This window comes from Solanum dulcamara, chromosome 7 (genome assembly GCF_947179165.1).
Source record: "Solanum dulcamara chromosome 7, daSolDulc1.2, whole genome shotgun sequence".
NCBI classification, from domain to species: domain Eukaryota; kingdom Viridiplantae; phylum Streptophyta; class Magnoliopsida; order Solanales; family Solanaceae; genus Solanum; species Solanum dulcamara.
Genome location: NC_077243.1, coordinates 359340 through 383155, shown reverse-complemented (window position 1 = coordinate 383155; position 23816 = coordinate 359340). Strand labels below are relative to the sequence as shown.

Sequence of the window (23816 nt, the reverse complement as noted above, 5' to 3'; positions counted from 1 at the left end):
TTGATTAAAAAAAATAGCAACTGATTGGTTGATGTGTTCTGACAATTTGAAGATGTAAAATCTCTAATTTCAGAGGCCACCGACATAATCTCTAAATTAGACATCAATGGCAAGAAGGAATCATGTCTCGAGGCATATAATTGCCAAATCCAGCATAAGTTATGCGGCAAATACTATATAATCTTAGAAACAATGGCACGAAAGGGCCCTTTGGGACATATAATTATGACAAGAAGGACGAAACCCCCCAAAAAAACAAGATTTAGATTAAAATGCACTTAAATCACTGATTCAAAGGGCTTGAAGTAAACTTAACAACACTCAAAATCCTTGGCACATTTCAACTTCCCATGGTAAAGTTAGTGGAAAAATCACTCAGCAAGGAAATCAGTGTCCTAATCCTAACTATAATTTGATATCGGGAAAAGCTAACTCTTTTTATTATACAATGGTGTCAAGGCCAGCTTGCACACACATCAAATAATTACCTGCTACTTCCCACCAGCACAAGTACAAGTACCATTGTCCATCAAGGCTTGGACAAATGAAAAAAAGATAACCTGGTGGTTTTTCTGAATAGAACTCACATTTCTCAACCCACAACATGAACCAATAGGCCTCATCCTCGGGTAAAAGCTAACTCTAGGAAGATAACCTAGTATTTTTTTTTCTGAATAGACCTCACATTCTCAACCCACAACATGAACCAATAGGCCTCACCCTCGGGTAAAAGCTAACTCTAGGAAGGACACTGTAAAGGGATAACAGAGCCAAATGTCCTTTAATCTTCATGTAAGGATCCAAATAAGGCAAATTGAGCCAAACAGGGGATGCATAGAACGGCAGAGAGTCATAGAATCCAGAATTTCAATCTCCAAAAGGAACACAAACACACTTATCAATAATTGGTGAATCCCCAGATAACATATATGCCTTTAAACATTTAGAAGGCCCTAAAAAAGATAGGCCCGTCACTAATCAGCGAATTTGAACAATAAAATGAAAGAAACAAAATGATGTAAGGCTGTATAAGAGCAATCAAATCAATGACCAATTGAGATATCAAATCAGTAAAGAAGACCAAGTAAGCATTTGAATCGATATTAAATATCTTAAGTCTTAAATTTTTGAAGGAAAAAAAGGGAAAAGATGATTCGATTGCTTACTAGGTTTGTGAGGCTTGCCATCAACCCATTTGCCGATGGAGTAGTGGACCTTTTCTCGAGTGAGGGCTTCGGACTTGTAAGGTTCCTTAAGGCAATTCCTGACAAGATTGGCGCATAGATTTGAGTATGTTATGTAAGTCATCCCCGCCGATCTCCAAAAAGGCGCAGCTGCATTCGACGCCATTTCTCTTCCAAAACTTTCTTCGACCGCTCTCTGCTACTAACGGGTCCCTCTTATTATTTTCGGGTAATTACTCATCTTACTAAAATACCCTTGGCCTTTAATTAGAGACCCACAAAAAGACTAATCAATCTGTTTGTAATTCAAACAACTTCAAATTTTATCTTTTAAACCATAGAAATTGTATAATCTATCACAATGTTCTTTAAATTTATGATCATAAATATATCATACGAAAAATTAAAATTAAAAAATTATTAAATAAAATTACATTCTTTTTTCTAAATTAAAGAATAGAAAGTAATTGGTAAATTATTATTTAGTCCTATTCTTAGATCAATTAATTGTTTTATTGTGAGTTAAATATTTTAGTAACTAGGTAAATTGCCCCGAACTATTTAATTAGCTTACAAGTTATATATTAATTTTGTTGTGCAGTTGATAATGTTATTGAAGTTACGAAAGCACATCTCTCTTAGTTTGATGAACTAACGTATCATAGAGAATATTTCAATTAAGGCTTTGGACATTGCACCTGTTCATACATCTCTAATTTACCGTAGTTTTCCAACATGTATGCACGTTCTAAGTTTGTTCGATTAAACAGTTTTGAGAAGAGATATATATGGTATAACTTCGGCTTTATTTTAATTTACAACATAAGCATGTTCAAAAACATGTCGACAAAGTTATAACTATCAATTTGGCTTAGCATTGTCCCTCTAAGAGGAGACATAAGAGAATTGCCATTCCATTTTGCTTCCGGTACATACCATGCCGTTATCTATGTGCACACAATCGATTCCATTATCATTATAAAAATTACTCATAAAAGTTAATTCACATCAAAGTTTCCTGCCTATAACTTTACCAAGACCCTCTAGAAAGGCAAAAAAAATAGTGTCATATTACATTCATCTAGAATTCAAATAATAAAAGATAACCAACAAATGTTGTCTTAGCAGATGGATTCCATAATAAGCATTAATATTATGTCGAGAATTAAGTCTAACCTAACTTACTAATAGCTAGGGGTAAAAAAATAAAAAGTGATAGTGGAGAATTAATTCTCTTCCTCTAAAAGTAGGAGTTAAAACAGAACAAAACAAATTGCAAAAATAAAGAGCACAACAGATAAATAAAATGAACTTGCCTTCATTAGTAGAAAGCAGAGATCACGATCTGAATTGATTGAACAACATTGGGACCAATACAAAACTGGAGCCTATGGGCAATTAGATTCTATCTACAAGAAATATTAAGCATAGGGAAAAATGATCACGTGCATTTGTTTAGATACAATTGGCTATATAGGGGATTTTAATTAAAAGAGACTTTTAAGTTATCAATTTGAGGATATAGGACACAAGTTTTAAAAATTGGTTAAAAGAGACTCTAGTATAATTAGGTATTAATGGATTATGCTAATTTAAAAAAGAAAATTTTTATACACCCCAAAGTTTTGCTATTTACAAACAGGCCCAACATATAAGAGGGTTGTTTAGCCAAAAGGGCAACAAATAATTTTCAGAAAATTTGTTCATTTTTTCAGCGGGAGCAGCAGCAGCAGCTTCCCACATTCATCTTCGTCCTCTTCCATATCTTTTTTTTTTAATCTCAACATATTTCAGCCTTCCAAACGCCGATGTTTAAACATTTGTCTAAACAACTAACAAATGTTTTCATATCTCGATCTCCAAAACAATTAGCAAATATTTTTATATTTCTCCGAACAACTAACTGATATTTAAAATATTCTCATTATTTTAACTAAAGAATCATAAAAAACACCTAAACAACTTAAGATAGTTTAAAATATCTTCTGGTTGTTTGAACTAAACAACTTTTGGTTGTTTAAACAATTTTTGGTTGTTTAAACAACTTCTAAGTTGTTGTTTAACCAACATCTCTTGGTTGCTTGAACAACTCATGTTTATATAAACAACATATCCTCTCTTCTCTTTTCATCAATTTTTTTTTTATAATTTTCACAATCAAATCGGAGTGAAGAAAAAAATGAGAATGACAACATCCGAAGAAGAAGAAGATGAAAACACAAAAAGCTTGAAAAGAAAGGGAAAAACGGAGAAGAAAAAAGGTAAAGAAGTTAAGGAAGAAGAAGATGAAGGAAAAAGGAACAAGAACGTTTAAAAAATGGAGAAAAGAAAAGAGAAGAGAAGAGAGGAGGGAAATGGAGAACATAAGTTTAAAAAAATGGAGTAAATGAATGGAATTTAGGATTTTATTAAAAGTTTTTGATCTTTTAATTTTTACCCTAAACTTTTAAATATTCTAATTCAATCCCTCTCTTCATAATTAACCTCTAATTAAATATTTATAACAAAAGAAAAGAAAAAAAAATATAAATTCCCTATCCTTCATTCCACTCTCAAAGATCCCTTTTACCTCATTTTCCCGGCTATATAAGGGTCATCTATATGAGAATTCAAATAGCACAAAAAAAGTAGCTATGGTGTTTGAACTTATAGTCAGTAATAGTCCTATCAAGGAGAAAACTTGTGCTGCAAATTTACTTTATTACTCTTCAGATGCTCATGTTGTCACGTTTTCATGCCACCAGAATGTTTTTTTTTTTTTTTTGGTACTCCACTATTGTTAGTTTTCATTAAGTAGCAAATGAATCACTAAAAGAATACTGTAAAGCACTGACTATTTTCATTATGCGCAAATGGAACACGATAATAACATTTATCTGAACTTTCTCTCAGATACTAAGTATCCACTTTATAGCTTTTCAATGTTGTTTTTCTGGATTGTCGAGAAATCTGCTGACAACACCAACTGCATGAGCAACATCAGGTCTAGCGCATACCATTGCATACGTTAGACTTTCGACGACGGAGGAATATGAAACTTTAGCCATGTTCTCTTTTTCCTCCCGAGCTGTAGGATACATCTTCTTGCTCAACTTCATATGACCATCAAGAGGTGTGCTAATAGGCTTAGCATTCTTCATGCTCAAGCGCTCCAGTACACGTTCAATGTACTTCTCTTGTGACAGATAAATCTTCCTTTCATCCCTGAGATGAGTAATTCTCATGCCCAAAATTTGCTTGGCATGACCCAAGTCTTTCATAGCGAAAGACTTACACAGGCCTTTCTTCAACTTGTCAATCTTGGAAGTATTCCTGCCCACAATCAACATATCAACCACATATAGCAAGAGGATGATAAAATCATCGTTAGAAAGTTTTTGTACAAATACACAATGATCTGAAGAAGTCTTCTTGTAGCCTTGCTCTCCCATAACAGATTCAAAGTTTTTGTACCACTGTCTAGGAGCTTGCTTTAGCCCGTAGAGACTCTTCTTGAGTTTGCACACAAAATTTTCTTTACCTTTTACCTTGAAGCCCTCATGTTGTTCCATATAAATATCCTCTTCTAGGTCATCATGAAGAAAAACTGTCTTCACATCCATCTGCTTAATCTCTAAATTAAGACTAGCAGCTAACCCAAGAACTATACGAATGAAGGACATTTTCATAATAGGAGAAAATATTTCGTCAAAGTCAATACCCTTTCTTTGACCAAATCCTTTAATAACCAATCTAGCTTTGTATCTGGGCTTCAAGCTGTGTTCTTCAATTTTGACTTTGAACACTCACTTGTTCTTCAAAGCTCTCATGCCCTTAGGCAATTTCACCAACTCATAAGTGTGGTTCTCATGCAAAGATTTCATCTCATCTTGCATGACTTCAATGCACTGATCGTTATGTTCATCTTTCATGGCCTCCTCATAACACTCCGGTTCACCCCCATCAGTGAGTAACACATACTATGGCCTCCTCATAACACTCCGGTTCACCCCCATCAGTGAGTAACACATATTATGGCCTCCTCATAACACTCTGGTTCACCCCCATCAGTGAGTAGCACATACTCATTAGGTGAATAGAAAAAGGAAGAAATACATTGTCTTGTGTACCTCCTAGGAGGAATATTTGATTCGTCCACAATTTCATGAGCATGAGCATCATCAATAACAACATCATTGTTGTCATCAACATATTTATCTGTAACTTGATTCTGAGTATCACCATGATCATCAAGCCCACCAACGTCACACTTATATGAGTAACTTGATCAAGATGGACTACTCACCTGAACTTGAAGATTTTAACTTCTCTGCTTTGTCAATATCTTCAATGGTTTGATTTTTCATAGAGACGACATCGCGACTTGTTACCAACTTCTTCTCAATTGGATCATATAGTCTGTAACCAAATTCATCAAGGCCATATCCAACAAAGATGTACTGCCTTGTCTTAGCATCTAACTTTGACCTCTCATCTTTCGGCACATGTACAAAGGCTTTGCAATCAAATACTTTCAAATGGTCATAGGAAACATTCTTTCCATACCAAATTTTATTTGGAACATCACTTTGCAAAGAAACCGCAAGAGATAAGTTAATAACATATGCAACGGTCAATAAAGCCTCACCCTAAAAGGAGTTCGACAACTTTGCTTCAGAAAAAAAACATTTAACTCTTTCCATCAAGGTCCTGTTCATCCTCTCAGCCAACCCATTAAGCTGAGGAGTCTTAGGAGGAGTCTTTTAGTGTCTAATACCTTGATGCTTGCAGTATTCGTCAAATGGTCCACAGTATTCATCACCATTATCAGTACGAATACATTTCAGTTTACTTCTGGTTTCTCTTTCAACTGAAGCCTGAAACTTCTTAAAGATACCCAACACTTGGTCTTTAGTCTTCAAGACATAGACCCAAAGTTTTCTTGAGTAGTCATCAAGGAAAGTGGCAAAGTAGAGTGCACTACCTTGAGTGTTTGTCTTCATTGGACCGCATAAATTAGAGTGCACCAACTCAAGCAAATCTGTCTTTCTTGAAGGAGGATTAGACATAAAGGAAACTCTATTTTGTTTTACAGCCAAGAAGTGCTCACACTATTCTAATTTAGCACTTTGGAAATCTAACAGTAATTTCTTCTTGGCTAGAACATTAAGTCCTTTCTCACTGATGTGGCTAAGCCTTTTGTGCTATAACGTTGAGGAGTTATCGCTCTCACATGCATTCACCATATTGGCACATGTAGAAGCCGCAGTCCAGTATAAACCACGACGTTTGTTACCACGAGCCACAACTAAGGAACCCTTAATAAGTTTTCATTTTCCACCGCCATTGGTACTAACATATCCTTTATCATCTAGAACACCAACAGAAATTAGGTGCAGACGAATATCAGGTGCATGTTTTACATTGTTCAAAAATAGTTTAGTTCTAATACTAGTTTCCAAACAGATTGTACCAATGCCAACCACCTTAGATACAATCTCATTACCTATACTCAAGGTTCCAAAGTCACCAGGAGCATAGGAAGAGAAAAATTCCTTCCTTGATGTCATATGAGATGCGGCACCAGTGTCCACAACCCAGCTTGACTCATCACAAGTAATATTTATCAGATATGCATCAAGGACTATAACAAGATCTTCGGTGGAGTCGGTGGCTAGGTAATTTTCATTGTCATCTTCTTTATTTTCCTCTTTGTCTTTGTTCTCCCTCTTCAATTTCCTGCAGAACCTCTTTGTGTTCCTTTTCATGCCTTAATGATAGCACTCAATATTCCTAAGTCTGCCTATGGATTTGCTCCTACTATGTTCTCTATTCTGAGAACCACGATTTTTATTTCTCCCCCTAGAGCCAGTTACTAGGATATCCGACGAAGAAGAAGAACCTTGAGATTTTTTTCTCATTTCTTCATTTAAGACACTATTCTTGGTGGAATCCATAGAGATCACACACTATTCGAAGTAGAATTTGACAATGAAGTTCTAAATATTTTCCAAGAGTCTGGTAGGGAATCAAGCCTTGAATTTCTTCGTCAAATTTAATGCCCATAGCAAATAATGGATCATGATTCCCTGAAAATTATTCAGGTGATCTGTCGTCTGAGAACCATCATGATATTTTAAATTTAACAACTGCTTTATTAAGAATATTTTGTTGTTCCCAGTCTTCAGAGTATACAAGCTTTCAAGATGCTCCCATAGGGTACGCGCATGTGTCTCCCCAGAAATATGGTTTAACATATTATCGTCAACCCATTGCCTAATAAATCCACACACATGTCTGTGCAACAAATTTCACACTTCATCTGTTTTATTATTAGGTTTACAGTGGTAAAAACTGATTGATAAAAATTATTGACATAAATCAGATCTTTCATTTTTCCTGTCAAATGGCATAATTAACACCATTCAATGTAATCATTCTACTAGTGTTGACTTCTATCATTCCCCCCACCCCAAAAAATATAACTATAACAAATCAAAGTAAATCTTTTCTGATATGGAAGTTCAGACTATGCTGCAATCATAGAGCATACTCAGATAAAACCTTGCTCTGATACTAGTTTGTTGGAAAAATGCGGATAGCACAAAAATATATATAGTCAAAATGGTAGAAATAAAATGGAAAAAGTAATGACACCAAGAATTTTACGTGGAAACCTTTTTAAATAAAGGAAAAACCGCGGGCCAAGAGGAGCAACTGATATCACTATAGTAAAATTTTTTACACTGGGTAGTACCAAGTACAGCACTCAAAATAGACTACCATACTCAAAAGGAATAACACTCTTTTGATCTCCCACCTTACTAAAAATATCGTTCACACTCTATTTTTCTTTACACACTATTTTCTTATAGTCGTCGTCGTCGCTCGGCTTCAGCTACGACTTTGAATTTGGATTTGGATGGATTTGGTCAATTGATATGATTGATTGATAATCTTTTTGGACGAAATTTTCTTTAATTTTTTAATTAATATTAATTAATTAATTAATTAATTGAAAATCCTGATCCGTGACCCGGCCCATTTCTTTCTTTTCCGGATTAATTTAAAATATTTCCCTCCGTTTTTTCCAACAGATTTTTGAAAGGTTGCCTTGTCCGAAAAGTTGCAAACCTTTTCTCAACGGACAAATCTTTTCTCAATAGGTGCCTTTTCTTAAAAGGTGCAAACAGGCTATATATATTTGTTAATTCTCAGAATATTTCATACGAAATTTCTGAAATAACATCTTCTTCTTCTTTCTGCACTTCCTAAAATTGTGTGATAAACAGCCTTCGAGTAATTCGCAGTCACCAGAATTTGCAGTACCTCTATTTTGGTGAGTAAATCGTTCTATACTGAGAGGAAAGATTTCAAAACCTCGGGTACTTTGAGGGGAATAATTTCCTTAAGGACACACTGTGTATTCAGTGAGCTCGATTTTGTTCTTACAATAATTTTTATATACTGTTATTATTTTCAGTTTCAATCCAGATTCTGTCTTTTATTACTTTCAGAAGTTATTGTTACCGGTTTAATATTTTCCAATAGAGTTTATTAACAATTTCTTAAGCATGGATTGTAGTTTCCTCCCTAATTTTTGTAAGAGACTTTTATTTTGTAAGCGTTGAACGGTGTCAACCGCCTCATCTAAAGTTTTAAACATAGGTGAACTTATTCAGGTCATCATTGATGAACTTTCTCATGTTTTGATGCTTGAACTTCATTACCAAGTTACCTTAAAATCTGATGTTATCTTTCCCTATGAAACTATCCTTTTTAGTTATATTAATAATATTTCTAATGTGAACGATTCCCTGTGAAACTAGTCTTTCTTTCTCAAAAACTAACCTTTTTAGTTATACTAATATTTCCTCTACTAGGATGAATATATTATTCGAGTCAAATCTACTTATTAAAGTCCACAAGTATCACTTAAAAATTGATGGTTAACATAAGTACACGATTTTTCTTATGTAAGGACAGTGAAAATGATCTTGACCGTGTTTATGAAAGCAAACTATCTGAAAATTTTGAGTGCCCTTCTATACCTTTCTGAATTTTTTGTTGAAAGCACTCTTATGTTATTCTGCTCATCGAGTTTCGTCGTTGGTTAACCAATCTTACTCTGTAAGCATGGCATTCTGGAATTTAGGTATCTTGAACTATTAAGATACTTATCTTATGATTATACATCCCATCCTGCAGGATTAATTCATATAAAATAAAATATCTTTCGGGAAGATTTATTATATTTGAAGATGATCAAGTGCAGCAACATGAATCATGGACTATATCCTGTGTTAGTTGATCTTGTCTTGTTAATACAGATGAAGTTAATGGTCGTCTGATTGCAGCAGAGCCTGTCGAGGTTCTTACTATTTACTTGTTTGATTTCAAAATTATCATTTTTTTAAAAAGAAAATCTTTTAGTGTGCGCCAACTATGGATTTGAAGTATGAGGTTCTATCTCACCCGAATATCCTGCATGTTTAAATAGAATAATCATTATCTCAGACATGAATTTGTGTATTTTGTTTGTGTTCTAATCTTTTTCAGGTTAATGTAGATTAAAAGGTTCATCCGAGTAGTTTTAATAATTCTTTTTCCGACTTTTATATAATCATTATTATCACGAAGTTATGAAGGATGAGTAATTTGGCGTTCTTGCAGGTTACAGTTTGTACTTATCCTATAAATTCAAGAACATGAAGTGAAAAATTGAAAGCAAATCTAGTTTGCTACTGATGTTTCTCTATCAGCATTTGTGCTTCATCTCCGTCAAAAAATGTAGCCTATAATTTATGGAAAACCTTAAAACTTGTTTTGGATGATCTGTAATAGTTGAGTTCCTCTGTGTTGGCGTGTGTGTTTTGGCCATGTAGTAATATGGGTTGCAGCCTCCCCACTCCACAGTGCGCATTATACAGGGGATCTTAAAAAGCTATAAGATACATTCTTTTTACAATTTAGAGATTGCCTCCTCTTTGTGCTGAAATTTTACCCTATTTATGTTCTTTTTTCATCAGTGTCTCCAATGTGATATTCATATCACTATTTATAGAATTATATTGAGGGATATAAGGGGTTGACATGAACATGACATTTAATCCATTTGAATCATGGAGAGGTTGTGGACGTGTGAGAAATAGTGGACATTTTAAAACATTTCTCTTGTATGTCATAATGTGTCTCATTAAAATTTTACTAAAAAAAATTATAATAAAGAAAAAAATAGACTTATTTGTAATAATAATACAATGCATATTTTACTCCCTATGATAAAATATCTTTTGATATTCCAAAGACAATATATTCAAATCTTGTATATCAACTTTTCTAACAAATGTCTTTTCTAACAAATCTATTAAATTGTCACTTGAACTTCTTGAATATCTTTTACCATTCTTTTGAAATGATGAGTGAAATTACTTTTGGGGAAATGTGTTTTCTTTTATTCCACCTTCATCTTATATTCATAAGGTTTTATTTTCTAGTGCTCCAATTTTTTAGTATTCTGGAGAATATCAAAAATTGTAATATAAGTTGCTCAAAATTGACTATTCTATTTGCAATCCAAAAGTTTTCTGATTAAAATTTAGCACCAAAACACGAATCTGTTCTCTCCATTTTCACCAAGGGAATCTCCCCTTCTCGGTCTGTTGTAAAGGCTTTTCCTCAGTTTTTACTTTTTCAATTTTGGAGTACTTGAGGTAAATTAAAAAACTCTCTCCTTTTTTTTGGCAGAATGAAGCATGGATACTGTTCAGATGCTTATGAAGATTAAGGTGAGTTGTACAATTATGGAAAAATATTTAAAGGTTCCCGCTTATGTTTGAGATGTTATATACAGAATTGATAGACTTAATTACAACTGTTGTACTTTTTTTATTTTTGTAATCTCTTGCATCATGTGTTAACTCCATTGTTTTAACTTGTCTCTATTTGGGAATTCAGTTGTGTTGTCATTGTCCCCTAATGTCTTGTGTATTAAAATTGTTGGCACTGGTAGAGGGTCTGCCTTTTTACGTGATCTTAATGTTTTTAACAATGTAGGCATTATCCTTATTAAGATGTCACTATACTCCTTGATTGAATGCGTCTTTCTTGTTTTCTTTTTGTCTTGGTAGTAGTGGGTTTGGGGATTGAGGGCAAGAAGAGTTGACCTTTCGGTTTGGGTACCGCCATGTTGATCAAACATGATCCGTTGAATCCTAAAGTTTGGATTGCGCTTTGTTAATACCTATGAGTAGGATTATGTCTGTAAAAAGAAGTAGTCAAAGATTTTTCATTTGGGACTTATTTGAATTATGTGCTTAGTCAGGAAAATCAATTATAGTTTGGAAAAAAATAGACTGCATTAATTAATTTTCCAGTTTGTAATCTAGTCTGGATTGCCCTCTAAAACCCCTCTACAGACTATATATGTCTTCTATTCTTGGTAATATTGCTTCAAAGCAGACGAGCCTAAACAACAAATAAAAATGGGAGATGATGTAGCAAAAGATTCTTCTGCTAAGAGTATGGATTACTCATGGGTGCTTGCCCTCCCAGCCCCTTCTTTGTCACGGTCTGTAAGGCCTCCACAGCCTAAAGAGAAGAAACCTCGTGTCAATGGTACTGGCTATCCAATTTTTATTTGGTTGTATATATGTTGATTTTGATTTTTTTCTGAGGTTTGTTTCACAGTAGTCTTGTGTTTTCTAAATCTATAGATTTACAAAACCTCTACAAAGGAAAGAAAAGGATTATGGAGAATGATTCTCTCTTTCTTTCTTTCTAGATTTCTTGAGATCTAATCCCTTTTATTAACCTGTGAACTTGTACTTTCTCTCATCCCCCTTATCAACCCAAAAGGGAAAAAGGAAGAAAATCTGTCTCCCCCCCCCTCCCATCGCGGTGGAAAATAAAATAAAAGTAAAGTTGATAGAAAGCAAGTTGAATGTACAAATGTTGCGCAACATATACCTATTGCTGAAAATATATCTTATAAGGTCAGGTCTAATGTGTCTGTGCATAAAAAATAAAGAGGATTACGTGTTATAGGTCTAAAAACTCTCAACTTACCATACCCTTTCGTTTTTGCAATCTAATGTTGTACTTTTGGTGGAGAGACTAGTCATGATTATGTGCTACCCAGATAATGGTTCTGATGAGATATGTTTTTTCTAGAGCTGTTTGCATATTTTACGTTGATTCCCCTGGACACATATGACATATTCAGTGCTACTGTCAGTTCAACATTTATGTTGTGCATGTAGTAGCACATTCATTGAATAATTTAATCCATGTATAAATCCTGAAACTTAACATTCTTATTACATTTATTTTTGCAGAAAAAAAGCATGAAGAAACACATTGGAATACCCTGACTATCAATCAAGGACAGGTCTTACATTTATACTTCTCCAGTGTTCATATTCTTTTGGGCTTGAACATCATTTTTGTTCTGTACGCTATTTTCTTCTCTAATATTAGTATTTATATGGTATGCTTTTGTTTTGGTGCCTCCGTAATTTTCTGATTGTCCTTTCCGTGTAATGCATTTTCGATTCCATTCAAGTTTGCTTCATTATATTCAACTTTTTAGATGGTTACTTTGTATTTTTGGGTGGTAAATTGAACCAAGACCTGAATTATGACTATTGTGAGTGGATTGTGGATGGAGACTAAGGTCATAAATTATACGTTCATCATCTTCTAAGGAGATGCCTTTTGATTTTCATTTGTTCAAAACATTCTTTGTTGCTGATGATTTCTTGTCACTACCAAAACTTAAGCCAAACCTTCCAGAAAGTTCTCATTCTGTTCATAAAACCTTCATTTCTTAGCCAAAATACAAAAACGCTGTTCGTTGCACATTAAACGTTTTGAAAGCTTTCTAGAATTTCAGATCAATATTGATCAAACTTTTCGACAAAAGACCCTTTTGTCCCGTGGTCTATCCTAGAAGCTTGGGCTTAAACTGCACTTATCCTTTTCATATAGCTCTTCATGTTGCCAATAGCATTTTCATGTTGGTTAAAAGTACATTGCAATCCTTGAGATCAATTTCTTGAGAATAATGGTGATATTTGGGCCAACGTTCGTGCCCTACACCACTGAGTACTTGAATTCTCCTACCAATATAGGTACAAAATAACTTTCCCCTTGACTTAGGTAATAATAAAGAAGTCTCTTAGCTTTTTTTACCATGTTGGGATTCAAGCGCCAGTCTCTCCATGGTCATCACTCCAACACCCTTGAGGGCTCCCAGAAACACAGTCCCACTGCTGATATCTTGACCACTTACCTATTGCATGACTTCCTAGTAGCAAGACTAACTATTTTTCCAATGACCATGATAGAGTAGTCACTTTTCAACATTTTCTTTAGAAATTTAGTGCAAACCCATAGTCAGAAATAGGAAAACTCAGATTGTTTGGCTGTAGAAAACCATTGGTTAAGTTTTCATTCATTCACCGGAGAATCCATTGGTGTTTGAAGATTACATTAACTTATAAAAAATAAATAAATTGGTGTTTAAAGATTACATTACTGGCTTGTACTAGCTTAATGTTACGTAAATACGTGGATCATCGAAATTCAATGTGACCTAAGTGTAATGCCGTTGGTGTAGGTTGTATTAGGTAGTTGCCTATGTCGTTAACCATTTGGAAACATAGTTCATTTGTGTCCATTCTGCAACATAGTTCATTTGTGTCCATTCTGCTCCATTGTGGCCCTATATTCAATCAATCAACTTTGCGTCATTCTTAAACTAGTTTGGGTTGGATAAATATATCATCCGAGTCCATTCTGATCTATTGTTATCCATTTCATTCCAAAATTATACCATTTATCTTTTGAGGCAAATTAGGATTTATTTAGGTCTCACATATTCCTATATAGATATATAACTCCCGAACTGTGAGACTCTTGGCAATCACTGAACTTCATGTACTTTGCATGCTCTCCGTTTTCTTTTACTATGTAATGGACTTTTCAATAGAAGTAAGCAGGCTGTACATAGTGAGTGATTAAAGTGCACTCAAGGAACTCCATTTACCTTTCAGGATATTGGAGAGGAAGTTCTGACTTATTTTCGGAACAGAACCAAGTCCGAAAATTCCAATGGCCACGCATGGATGGGCAAGATCATCTCATCTGTTGGTTTTGTTATGCACCCGATATTGAATAGAGAAAATTCACCATCTTCTGATAAGGTACCTGATAATCTTATTCACATTATTTCTGTTTGCATCTCAAGTGTTTAGTCCGGAGCATTGATCGTGCTACATCATTACAATGAACTAGAACGTTGTTGCTGAATAGATAATGTGCATAGTGGATCTCTACTTTTCTCGTTCAATAGATGATGTACATAGTTTGTGTTATCTAGATATATATCTCGAATGAGATTTCTAATGTTATGCGTGTGAGCATTCTGACTGGTAAGCAGAAGCTCATTAGGTGTAGAAGCTAGACTGTGTTTAAATGCTAGAACCTAAAAAGGTATGACATTAAAACAATTCAATGCTTGTTATTTGCATGATTGCCTTGGAATTTAGCAGGCAAATCTAGATTTAATACTGCTTAAGAAGGCTAAAGCAAAACTCAAGCCTGCCAGGCTTTTCTTATAGTCACGACACTCTCATTTATAGATACAATTATTAACATTCATTAGACTCGACGAGTATGCATGGTTGGTCTAAAGGGTATTGAACACATTACTGCCACAACAATTAGCATTGGACAAGCTAATAAATATACTGCAAACTAGTTAGGATGACGTTGTTAAGGAAGTGTTGGGAATTCAGTTTCATAATATAGATGTACTAAAATATTGTGGTAACTCATTCTCAATATAGATAAATATTTATATAGTAGTAAATCTTCTCTGTAAAACATGGGATACTTTTTTTTTTACCCTATTTTGGACGCTTCAAAGTTAAGGATACTTATCTTATGACTATGCATGTCATCCTGCAGGGTTCATATGATATAACAAGTCTTAAGGGAAGTTATATTATATCTGAAGATGGTCAAGTGCAGCAGTCTGGACCACTGACTATATTGTGTGCTGGTCCAAGTAATGATATTATTGGAGGTGCAGTTATTGGCCGTCTGATTGCAGCAGGGGATGTCGAGGTTCTTACTATTTACTTCTTTGATGATAAAATTACCAAATTTTCTTTTTTTGAAAAAAAAATTTGGATTTGAAGTATCAGGTTCTATGTCTCCCAAATAAGTACTAGTAATGAAGCATTTATCATTATCTCGGACATGAATTTTATTTTGTTTTTGCTCTAATCTTCTTCAGGTTAATGTAGATTAAAAGGTCCGTCTGAGTAGTTTCAATTATTCGTGTTTTTATGTAATCATTCGTATCATGAAGTCATGTATGATGAGTAATTTGGTGTGCTTGCAGGTTACGGTTACTGCTTTTCATATACCCAGTTAAGATGAAGAAATGAAGAAAAAGTTTGAAGGGTAGCAAGCACATTTAGCTTGCTACTGATGTTGTTTCCTATTATACTTTTGAAGCAAAAATGAATTGGCTACATGTTCTCTTGACATTGATCAAGATAGTGCAACTGATGTAATAATTTATGGAAAACCTTAAAACTTGTTTTGGATGGATGATCTTTTAATTTGTAGTAGGTGTGTGTGTGTGTTTGGCCATGCATGGATTTGAAAGGTGAAATAATATTGTGCAAAAACTAAAGACCAAAAGGACGTTTGGCCAATTTTGCATGTATTATTCTGCAGTCAGGTGAAGTAAGTTTTTACTTGACACGATGTTCGAAAGGAGATTAATTCAATCTAAAAATAAGAAAATTTTCTAGTTATATACAATTAAACTGCCGAAAATTATTTCTAGTTCTAGAAAAATAAGAGAATTTCTAGTGTAATGGTAAAGAGTTCAATTTTTTTTTTGAATGACAGTTAAATATCACTAATTAAGTTCTATAACTTCGTCTCAAATTAATAGAGTCTATATTTTGCATTTTACGTATATATTTTGAAAGCATATCCTTACCTAGATATGAGTGTCTGTCAGCCATGAGCTCAATATAGTCAAATTTTTTATATATTTTTGAAATATATGAAGTTGTTAATTATTAGTTTACGTCATTTTCTAATATTGTATGTTACCTCCATTGTTTCAATTTATATGGCACAAATGGAATATGGAGAGCCAACCAAATTTTTAATATGGCTTTTAAATAATATAGTAATTTTTACATAATTTAAAATAATATTTGTTATTCTCCCTGTCTTAATTTAATAGAATTTCAAGCGTTAATCAACTTCTTTTTATAAATATTTTAAATTGTTAATTATTGTAATTTATAGTATTTTTTATATATTTTCAAAGATATAATCGAATATATTAAGTTATTACTTATTGTAATTTTATAATATGTAACATATTAAAAAGGAAACTAAAATAAATAAATAAAAACAAAGAGAGTATTAAAGTATCTCCCACGGGCCACGTCCTTGGGTATAAGCACACAATTCAAGCATACATGTTGTCCAACATAAATACCCTATTTAACAAACAAAAAAAAAAAGGGTGAAATAAAAACTAGTGTAGAAAAATAAAATTTCTGCCGTGGGGTTTGATGTGGTTGCTTCTTTCGGATTTGCCATCATTTCTTCTCCCAATCCTTTGAGTTGAGAAAAAAGAAATGACTATCCACCTTCCAACTTCAACTCTTTCCCTTTCGACTCATCTCTCTAAAATTGCAGCTCAATTCACCTTCCCCAAAACGAACCGTCGTCCAAGATTTTCAATTGGGTCTCTGAGATGTGCAGTTTCGGTTGTTTCTGAGCCAATTCTATCTGATATAACCAACAATGGCAAACCATCCCCAGCTGAGGTCTCGAGGACAATTCTGGAATTATCTTCAGTTGGCACTTTATCCACCCCGACCCAAGATGGTTGGCCTTTAGGCATTGGTGTACGTTTCGCTGTTGACCCTAATGGCACTCCTCTACTCTTTCTCAATCACTCAACTTCCAATTTCGCTCTCAATTCCAAGTCTAGCTTCCTTGTTCAGGTCACCTTCTACTCTTTTTTACTTTCTTTTTTTTCCATATGTCTCTTTCCCAACCTTTGATTTTCTTCTTCTATGAACCCAAAAATTTGAACTTGACATCAGTTAGAGCAATATGGGTTGCGGACTCCACAGTGTACCATACAGGGGACGCTACAAAAACCACAAGATACCACAGCTTTGAAGGTGATATAAGGATTATCTAATTTACACATCCCCGTTATGCTTTATATGCTCTCCCTGATACTGCTTAGATTGTGATGAAATGTAGGATCGTAGCGATTTAATAATCTACTGACTAGTTTTCAAAGAAGGTATAGCCTATTCATTCTTGTAACGGCCACCGTTCTCTTCTTCAATACTTTGCTAGTGTAGGAAAAAGTAATGTCATTTAGAAAGAAATAAATACACAATAACATATTCATGAGATTATCTGATTAATTTATCTCTGAGCGTGGTATTCACTATTTTTCAATAATTCTGTGCAGTTGACAGTAGTAATCATGTGTGACTGATGCACTTCTTTTTTGTCCAATTTCAACAATGCCATGTGTTCTAAGCTGACGCTTCATTAGTGATGAATTTTATCAAGTTTGTTTCTTCAATGATAAGCTGAACTCTCTATTGATGACACTAAAGTTTCTTCTTTTAGAAGCTTCATTCAGTTTGGGAAAAAAGATTTGGGCATGAAGTAGATGAGGATCGCTTATTTTTGCTTTCTGTCGAACGGGTACTTCAGATTGAAGATTTTGCAGAGGTTTGTTAGTCTATTTCCCATGAAGAACGGATTATTTTACCATTGGACCACTCATAGCTTTGTTTTGGCTTCTTTGGTAGGGATTGTTTTACCATATTTAATCTCCATATTAAAACCAAGTTTGGTTAGTGTATGTTAAAAAAAAATCATCTTGTTCTAATAACCCTACTTATCATTTGAACAGAACAAGTTAGTTTAAGTCAATCATATAAGAACATGTATTTAAATATGAGAGAAAATATTTACATTATGCATACCAAGCAGCCATTCAAGTTTATTCTTTTGCCCTGAATATAGTAGTTCATGCTGATTACTGATTGTGCAGCTACATTAATGATAATTATACGATATATACTTTCAGGATGGAATTTGGGTCACTTCATCAGACTACAAGTCGGCAAACCCAGATCCTCTTAGAGATTTTGCAGAAAGAATGATTGACGAGATAAATACTAACAATAGGGAAGACATCTTACGGTTTTGCAACATCTATGTAGATTTGGATTTCCAGGTTTGTAATGAACATAACATTGTGACTTTCTCTTACTCCTAATTTAGTTTTAAATGTTCACTTTTGTTTTGTTTTTTAGTATAATAGGTCTAGGTGAAAAAAAAAAATCTGCTTCAAGAAGGGTAGAGGGACCAACCCATTATCCACCAAAATTTGAGATTGGAAACAACAAATTTCTCAGTTATAAGAAAAAGAGTTGAAAATTGAGTTGTTCAATGTTTGTTCAAAGTACCCACAACCATGCTTTTGATTTTTTTTTTTGTTAAGAGAAGAGCAAATTATAGGACAAAGTTTGTTGAATCGAGTAGAAAAATATTTATCATTGTCCTCCTTAGAAAGGTAACAATGTTTTAGAATAACTGAGGAAGGAAAGCAGGGCAGCATTTTTTGGGACAGTGGAATGTTAATAAATCCATGATCTGTTAGGGTAAGGGCATATAGACCACTGAACTGTAGATTATAACTGAAGATAAATAAAAATCAGAGTTCCAAGGGTGATATACAAAAAGCTTTTGGTAAACCTAATCACTGGCCATACATGATCAAACTTTTCAGAGCTTAGGCTTTGGATTATGATATAGGATTAGCAGTGGCATCGTGATGGCCCTAGGTTCACATTAGCAGTTGATTATGTGCCTTTTTACCTGGCTCAAGTGTTTTGTTTGATCATTGTCTCACTCTCTTTTCTAGTTTGATAGGTATGATTTGGTCATTTTCTCCATGTTCCATTTTGACCAAATAAAAGCTCTCTTAAGTTTATAGTAGTAGATTTGCATGCAATGTTATCCATTACCTAGTAGTCTGGTAGAATGCTCAATTGTTTATATATTTCATATGTGCTCTGGGTGAGGGAAGCAAGCTGAGATTGTTCGGCATGTGAAGAGGAGGTGCGTGGATGCGCCAATAAGTAGGTGTGAGAATTTGGTTGTAGCAGGAGATGAGAGAGGTAGAGATATGCTGAAGAAGAATTGGGGGGGGGGGGATTATTAGATAAGAAATGACAAAACTTCAGCTTTGTGAGTGTTGTCGCCTTTAGATGGGAGAGGCAGGAGGCTAGCCACATCTCCTCACAGCCTTAACAGTAGTAGTTTTTAGTAATTACGTAGCGTTTTTATCCTTCAAGGTGTTTTACTATGTGTTGCTTCATCTTACCCTCCCCAAACCCCACTTGTGGAATGTTTTACTAGCGTTTTTTTCTTTTCTCCGGGTTAAGGAATGGAATGTTCTCCTAGTCTCTTGTGTACTTTCAAGAAGTATGTTACGATTTTGAACTGGTATTTTTTCGCCCTTATTTGGGGGCTTATTTGTTTTCTTGCAGGTTTGCGACGCGAAGATGCTGTGGGTTGATAGATTAGGTTTTGATGTGCGCTTCAGGTCTCCTGTAAATGATGTATTTGAAGCTCGTATCCCTTTTCCGAGAGAAGTTACAGATGAGAAGGGTGCAAAATCATCTTTCAATTGTATGTCTCAATTTGCTTGGGAAGTAGAAAAGAATTTCCATGCTGCAGATTTTGAAAAGGTGAAACAAATGAAAAAGATGGAGCACAGAGGACTCTGATCAAATATATCTGTGCCGATGGTTGTGGAGTTATGAGTTGTAATATGTTGAAAGAGCATTCTTCAATGTTATTTTTCATTAGGATGGGTGAGTTAGAATTGCAGCGGGAATGTAAATGTGGTGGAAGAAGGAACATGCCGGCTAATCATGTTGGAAAAAAAGAATATAAAAGGCAGTACTAGCTTAAGAAAATGGGATTCAGTCTAGGCTGTCTAAGGTGTTACCCTTTTACAATGTTTGGTTATGCAGTAACATTGAAAATCAAAACAGACAGGCAGGCAGGCTTATTTCACTTTAGTTTTGTTGAGCAAGAAAATGGTAAAGTGTTGTTTTGGAAAAAAAGTTTGTGATGTTCTCTAATAATTAGTTTTTGCTTTTTCTAACTAAAATCCATAAGAGTAGTAGTAGTAGCAGCTCAACTGCCTTCCTTTAATTCCGGATGTAAAATTCGGAGCTGAATCAAGATTAATTTTCCTAATAATATTGAGTAATTGTTTTTATACTCCATTTACTAAAATCAAGGAAAAGCCATCAATCAAATCTTTAACGAGGTTTGTCATTTAGGTCAAATGACATCACTTGCTTGTCAATTTAGACAAATTTTATTCATTAATTATATATTTTGAAAATGTCAAATTCACGCATTTGTACAAGTGAGGAAATTAATAATCTTTAGGGGTTTGTTTGGTAATATGAGAATAGTTATCCCAAAGACCAAACAATCCCCAGCACTCCATCGTTTGCAATTGGTTTGAATAAAGAAAAGAATTGGGGGCAGCAGATGGTCAATTTAGTATGCTCACTTGCCTTTAATTACGCCACAATCTTCGCCCTGCTCCTCTCCTTCCTTATATTAAGTAATTAATAAAACTAATAGCAGGCCAATTTGCTTGACTCTCTTTTTATTGGCTGCTATATATTACTACTACTTGTGCTTCAATAAATAAAATGTAAAATACTGACACTCTATCTCTAAATCTCTGCTTTTATGATAAAACATATCATCAAGAAATTACAAAAAGGAAATTAAATAAAGGAAGAGGAAGTTACGAGTACAAAAGAGTGAATAATTGATGGAAAGATGAGAATCCGTGAATTATTAGACCCAAAAAGAAACTAACCCATTCATAATAGTAATAATAGATTTGGTTGAGTCAGGTCATTCACTCAACATGTCATTCACTCGTGCACAATGACATATTCAATTTATACTAATATTTAGTAATTCAAATTAGTACTAGTTTATGGTTAAATAATATACAAGATGTGAAATTTACTAGTACAGTTTTGCTAAAAGAAGAAATGTAAAATTGTGTTTATGTTGTTACTCAAGGTTGGAAAGTGTCGGTGGAAGGAGACACTACAGATCCGACACACTTTTTAACTTACCTTACCTTACACACAAATATTTAAAAAGTAAAAAATATTATTAAAAAAGAAGAAGATAAAGATAAAGACAAATGATCAGTAGGCTCTGCTCTGTAAGCAATTTCCTTTCTCGTATTATATATATGCCTTTGTAGTAATAGTTTGTCCCCCCCCCCCCCCCAGAAGCAGAGTAAATATGGGTGTGGATGCGAGGCAAGTGTTGGCTGGAGTTCTTACTATAACTATGTTCGTTATGCTCGGAGACATGATCAAAAGGGACCACTTTGATTCCCTTCCTGTAATCAATAATTTCTCTCATGCTCTGTTTTTGTCCCTCAACCTCTTCCAAGCTTTAATACTTTCTGTTCAAATCTATGATTAAATTTGATTAAATTCCTTTAAGGTGGATTCTGAAGCATCAATTCATGGTACCAGTAGAAAGCAAAGTCTAGTTAGCAATGGAGGTGGACCTTGGAAACAAGATGGAGAATCCCTAAGCTCCTGTTGGTCTAAACCAGTTCTCGGTGACAGATCTATCTATCAATTAGAATGGACTGACTACTTTTTTATTTTATTTTAAATCTCTTGTTATATGTAACAGAGGAAGCTGACGAATCACAAGGATATGTTACCTTCTCACTCACTAATGGTCCTGAATATCACGTCTCTCAGGTATTCAATCATAAATTGGTACCGATCGAGTAAATTTAAACATGCATATTAATTTACTTAGTGTTTTAGATTGCTGATGCGGTAGTAGTAGCAAGATATCTGCGAGCAACTCTCCTCCTCCCAGACATAAGAGGAAGTGAACCTGCTCATAAAAGGTCACTTCTCTTCCTCTAGTGGACTTTTTACACATTCAGTTTTACTGCAAACAACTTCTTCACATAGAGAGAAGCTAAATTAGGTGCACACTTTATTAAGTATAACCCAAAATTTTGCGACATTTCAGGAAATTTGAACATGTCTATGATGTTGAGCAGTTTGTGAAAAAACTTGATGGGGTGGTAAAAGTAACAAAATCTTTGCCATCTAAAGTCTCCGGAAGGAATCTAGCAGTTGTCAAGGTTCCTAGCAGGGTTACTGAAGAATATATTGCTGAGAACATCGAGCCAATTTTCAGATCAAAGGGAAACATTAGGCTGGCCACATATTTTCCATCAGTAAACATGAAAAAAACCAAAGAGATGAGCAACATCGACTCAATTGCATGTTTGGGGATGTTTGCAACTTTACAGCTTCAGCCTCAAGTTAATGGAGTAGTTGAATCGATGGTGGACCGCTTAAAAACTCTGAGTAGCAAGTCAAACGGACAGTTTATCGCAGTGGATCTAAGGGTTGATATACTGGAGAAAAAGGGTTGCCAAGGAAATAGTGCTTCTAAATCCAAGAGTTGCTATGGTCCACAGGAGATAGCCATGTTTCTGAGAAAAATTGGTTTCAACAAAGATACAACTATATATCTTACTCAATCTAGGTGGGATAGCAGCCTTGATGCATTAAAGGATCTCTTTCCTAGAACATATACTAAGGTAAAAATTTCTTCTGCATGCTCAATATGTGTTTAGTTTTTGACTCTTTTCTCTGTCTTTGAATTTGCAATTGCAGGAAAGCATAATGCCCATCGACAAAAAGGCAAGATTTCTTGACACAGAGAATTCTGAAGTGGAGAAAGTTATCGACTTCTACATGTGTTCTGAGAGTGATGTATTTGTACCAGCCATCTCGGGTCTCTTTTATGCCAATGTGGCTGGCAAGAGAATCGCCTCTGGAAAGACTCAAATACTAGTTCCTGCTGCTCATATTTCTGCTTCCTCAACGGACTACATATCTCATTACGTCTCAAAAAAGAACCACTTTGCCTATTCCTGCTTCTGCTAGCTCCTCCTGAAGAAATGACCCAATATATACAGTAATAGTAAGATGGGAAATGGGTTCTCTCTTGTCCCCTCTCCCCTTCAACCCCTAAACAAATAGTGTTGATGTTTATCATTTCTTGGACATATGGTATTGTCATACGAATATAGTGATTTTGGATGGAATATTTTCAGTTCCATTATGTAGCTGTCCACTTAACGTTTTTGTTGAGATGAAGTACTAAGCACGTATTTCAAATTTGTCACCCTGGGGAAAACAAACCCTTCATTTTCCATTTCAATCATAAATCGTACAACTCTTTGCCCGATGATCAATTTGTCAGATTCATGTATTCGATTTCAGCTTCTTGTTGTTTGACATGCACAACCGTAATATTAGCGCAAAGTAGAAAAAAGATGAAACCAATAGCACAAAACACCTGTAATTTACACATGGTTCTGACGAGAATTATCAAATTTCGTGCACTGAAATATTAATATAAAATACGAGGTTCTAGCCATGGCACACGTTAATTATGGCTCTTCCAGTTGGC

The 23816-nt window shown here is 34.5% G+C and overlaps 3 protein-coding genes across 3 annotated transcripts; all 3 read left to right on the top strand.

Moving 5' to 3' along the window:
• Nucleotides 1–11568: 11568 nt before the first annotated feature.
• On the top strand, nt 11569–15779 carry LOC129896666 (AT-hook motif nuclear-localized protein 8-like). Its single transcript, XM_055972602.1, has 5 exons — nt 11569–11780; nt 12500–12552; nt 14219–14368; nt 15135–15293; nt 15574–15779. The coding sequence occupies exons 1-5, from the start codon at nt 11648–11650 to the stop codon at nt 15604–15606; spliced, it is 528 nt and encodes a 175-aa protein (XP_055828577.1). The 5' UTR covers nt 11569–11647; the 3' UTR covers nt 15607–15779.
• A 936-nt stretch (nt 15780–16715) lies between these two features.
• On the top strand, nt 16716–20398 carry LOC129895911 (glutamyl-tRNA reductase-binding protein, chloroplastic). The gene is made up of 5 exons (XM_055971699.1): nt 16716–17212; nt 17315–17395; nt 17862–17966; nt 18328–18477; nt 19796–20398. Exons 1-5 carry the CDS (start codon nt 16841–16843, stop codon nt 20033–20035), a joined length of 948 nt encoding a protein of 315 aa, XP_055827674.1. The 5' UTR covers nt 16716–16840; the 3' UTR covers nt 20036–20398.
• Nucleotides 20399–21562: 1164 nt separating this feature from the next.
• Nucleotides 21563–23465, top strand: LOC129893892 (protein MANNAN SYNTHESIS-RELATED 1-like). Its single transcript, XM_055969316.1, has 6 exons — nt 21563–21701; nt 21807–21927; nt 22005–22075; nt 22145–22230; nt 22359–22938; nt 23015–23465. The coding sequence occupies exons 1-6, from the start codon at nt 21600–21602 to the stop codon at nt 23285–23287; spliced, it is 1233 nt and encodes a 410-aa protein (XP_055825291.1). The 5' UTR covers nt 21563–21599; the 3' UTR covers nt 23288–23465.
• The last annotated feature ends 351 nt before the right edge of the window (nt 23466–23816 follow it).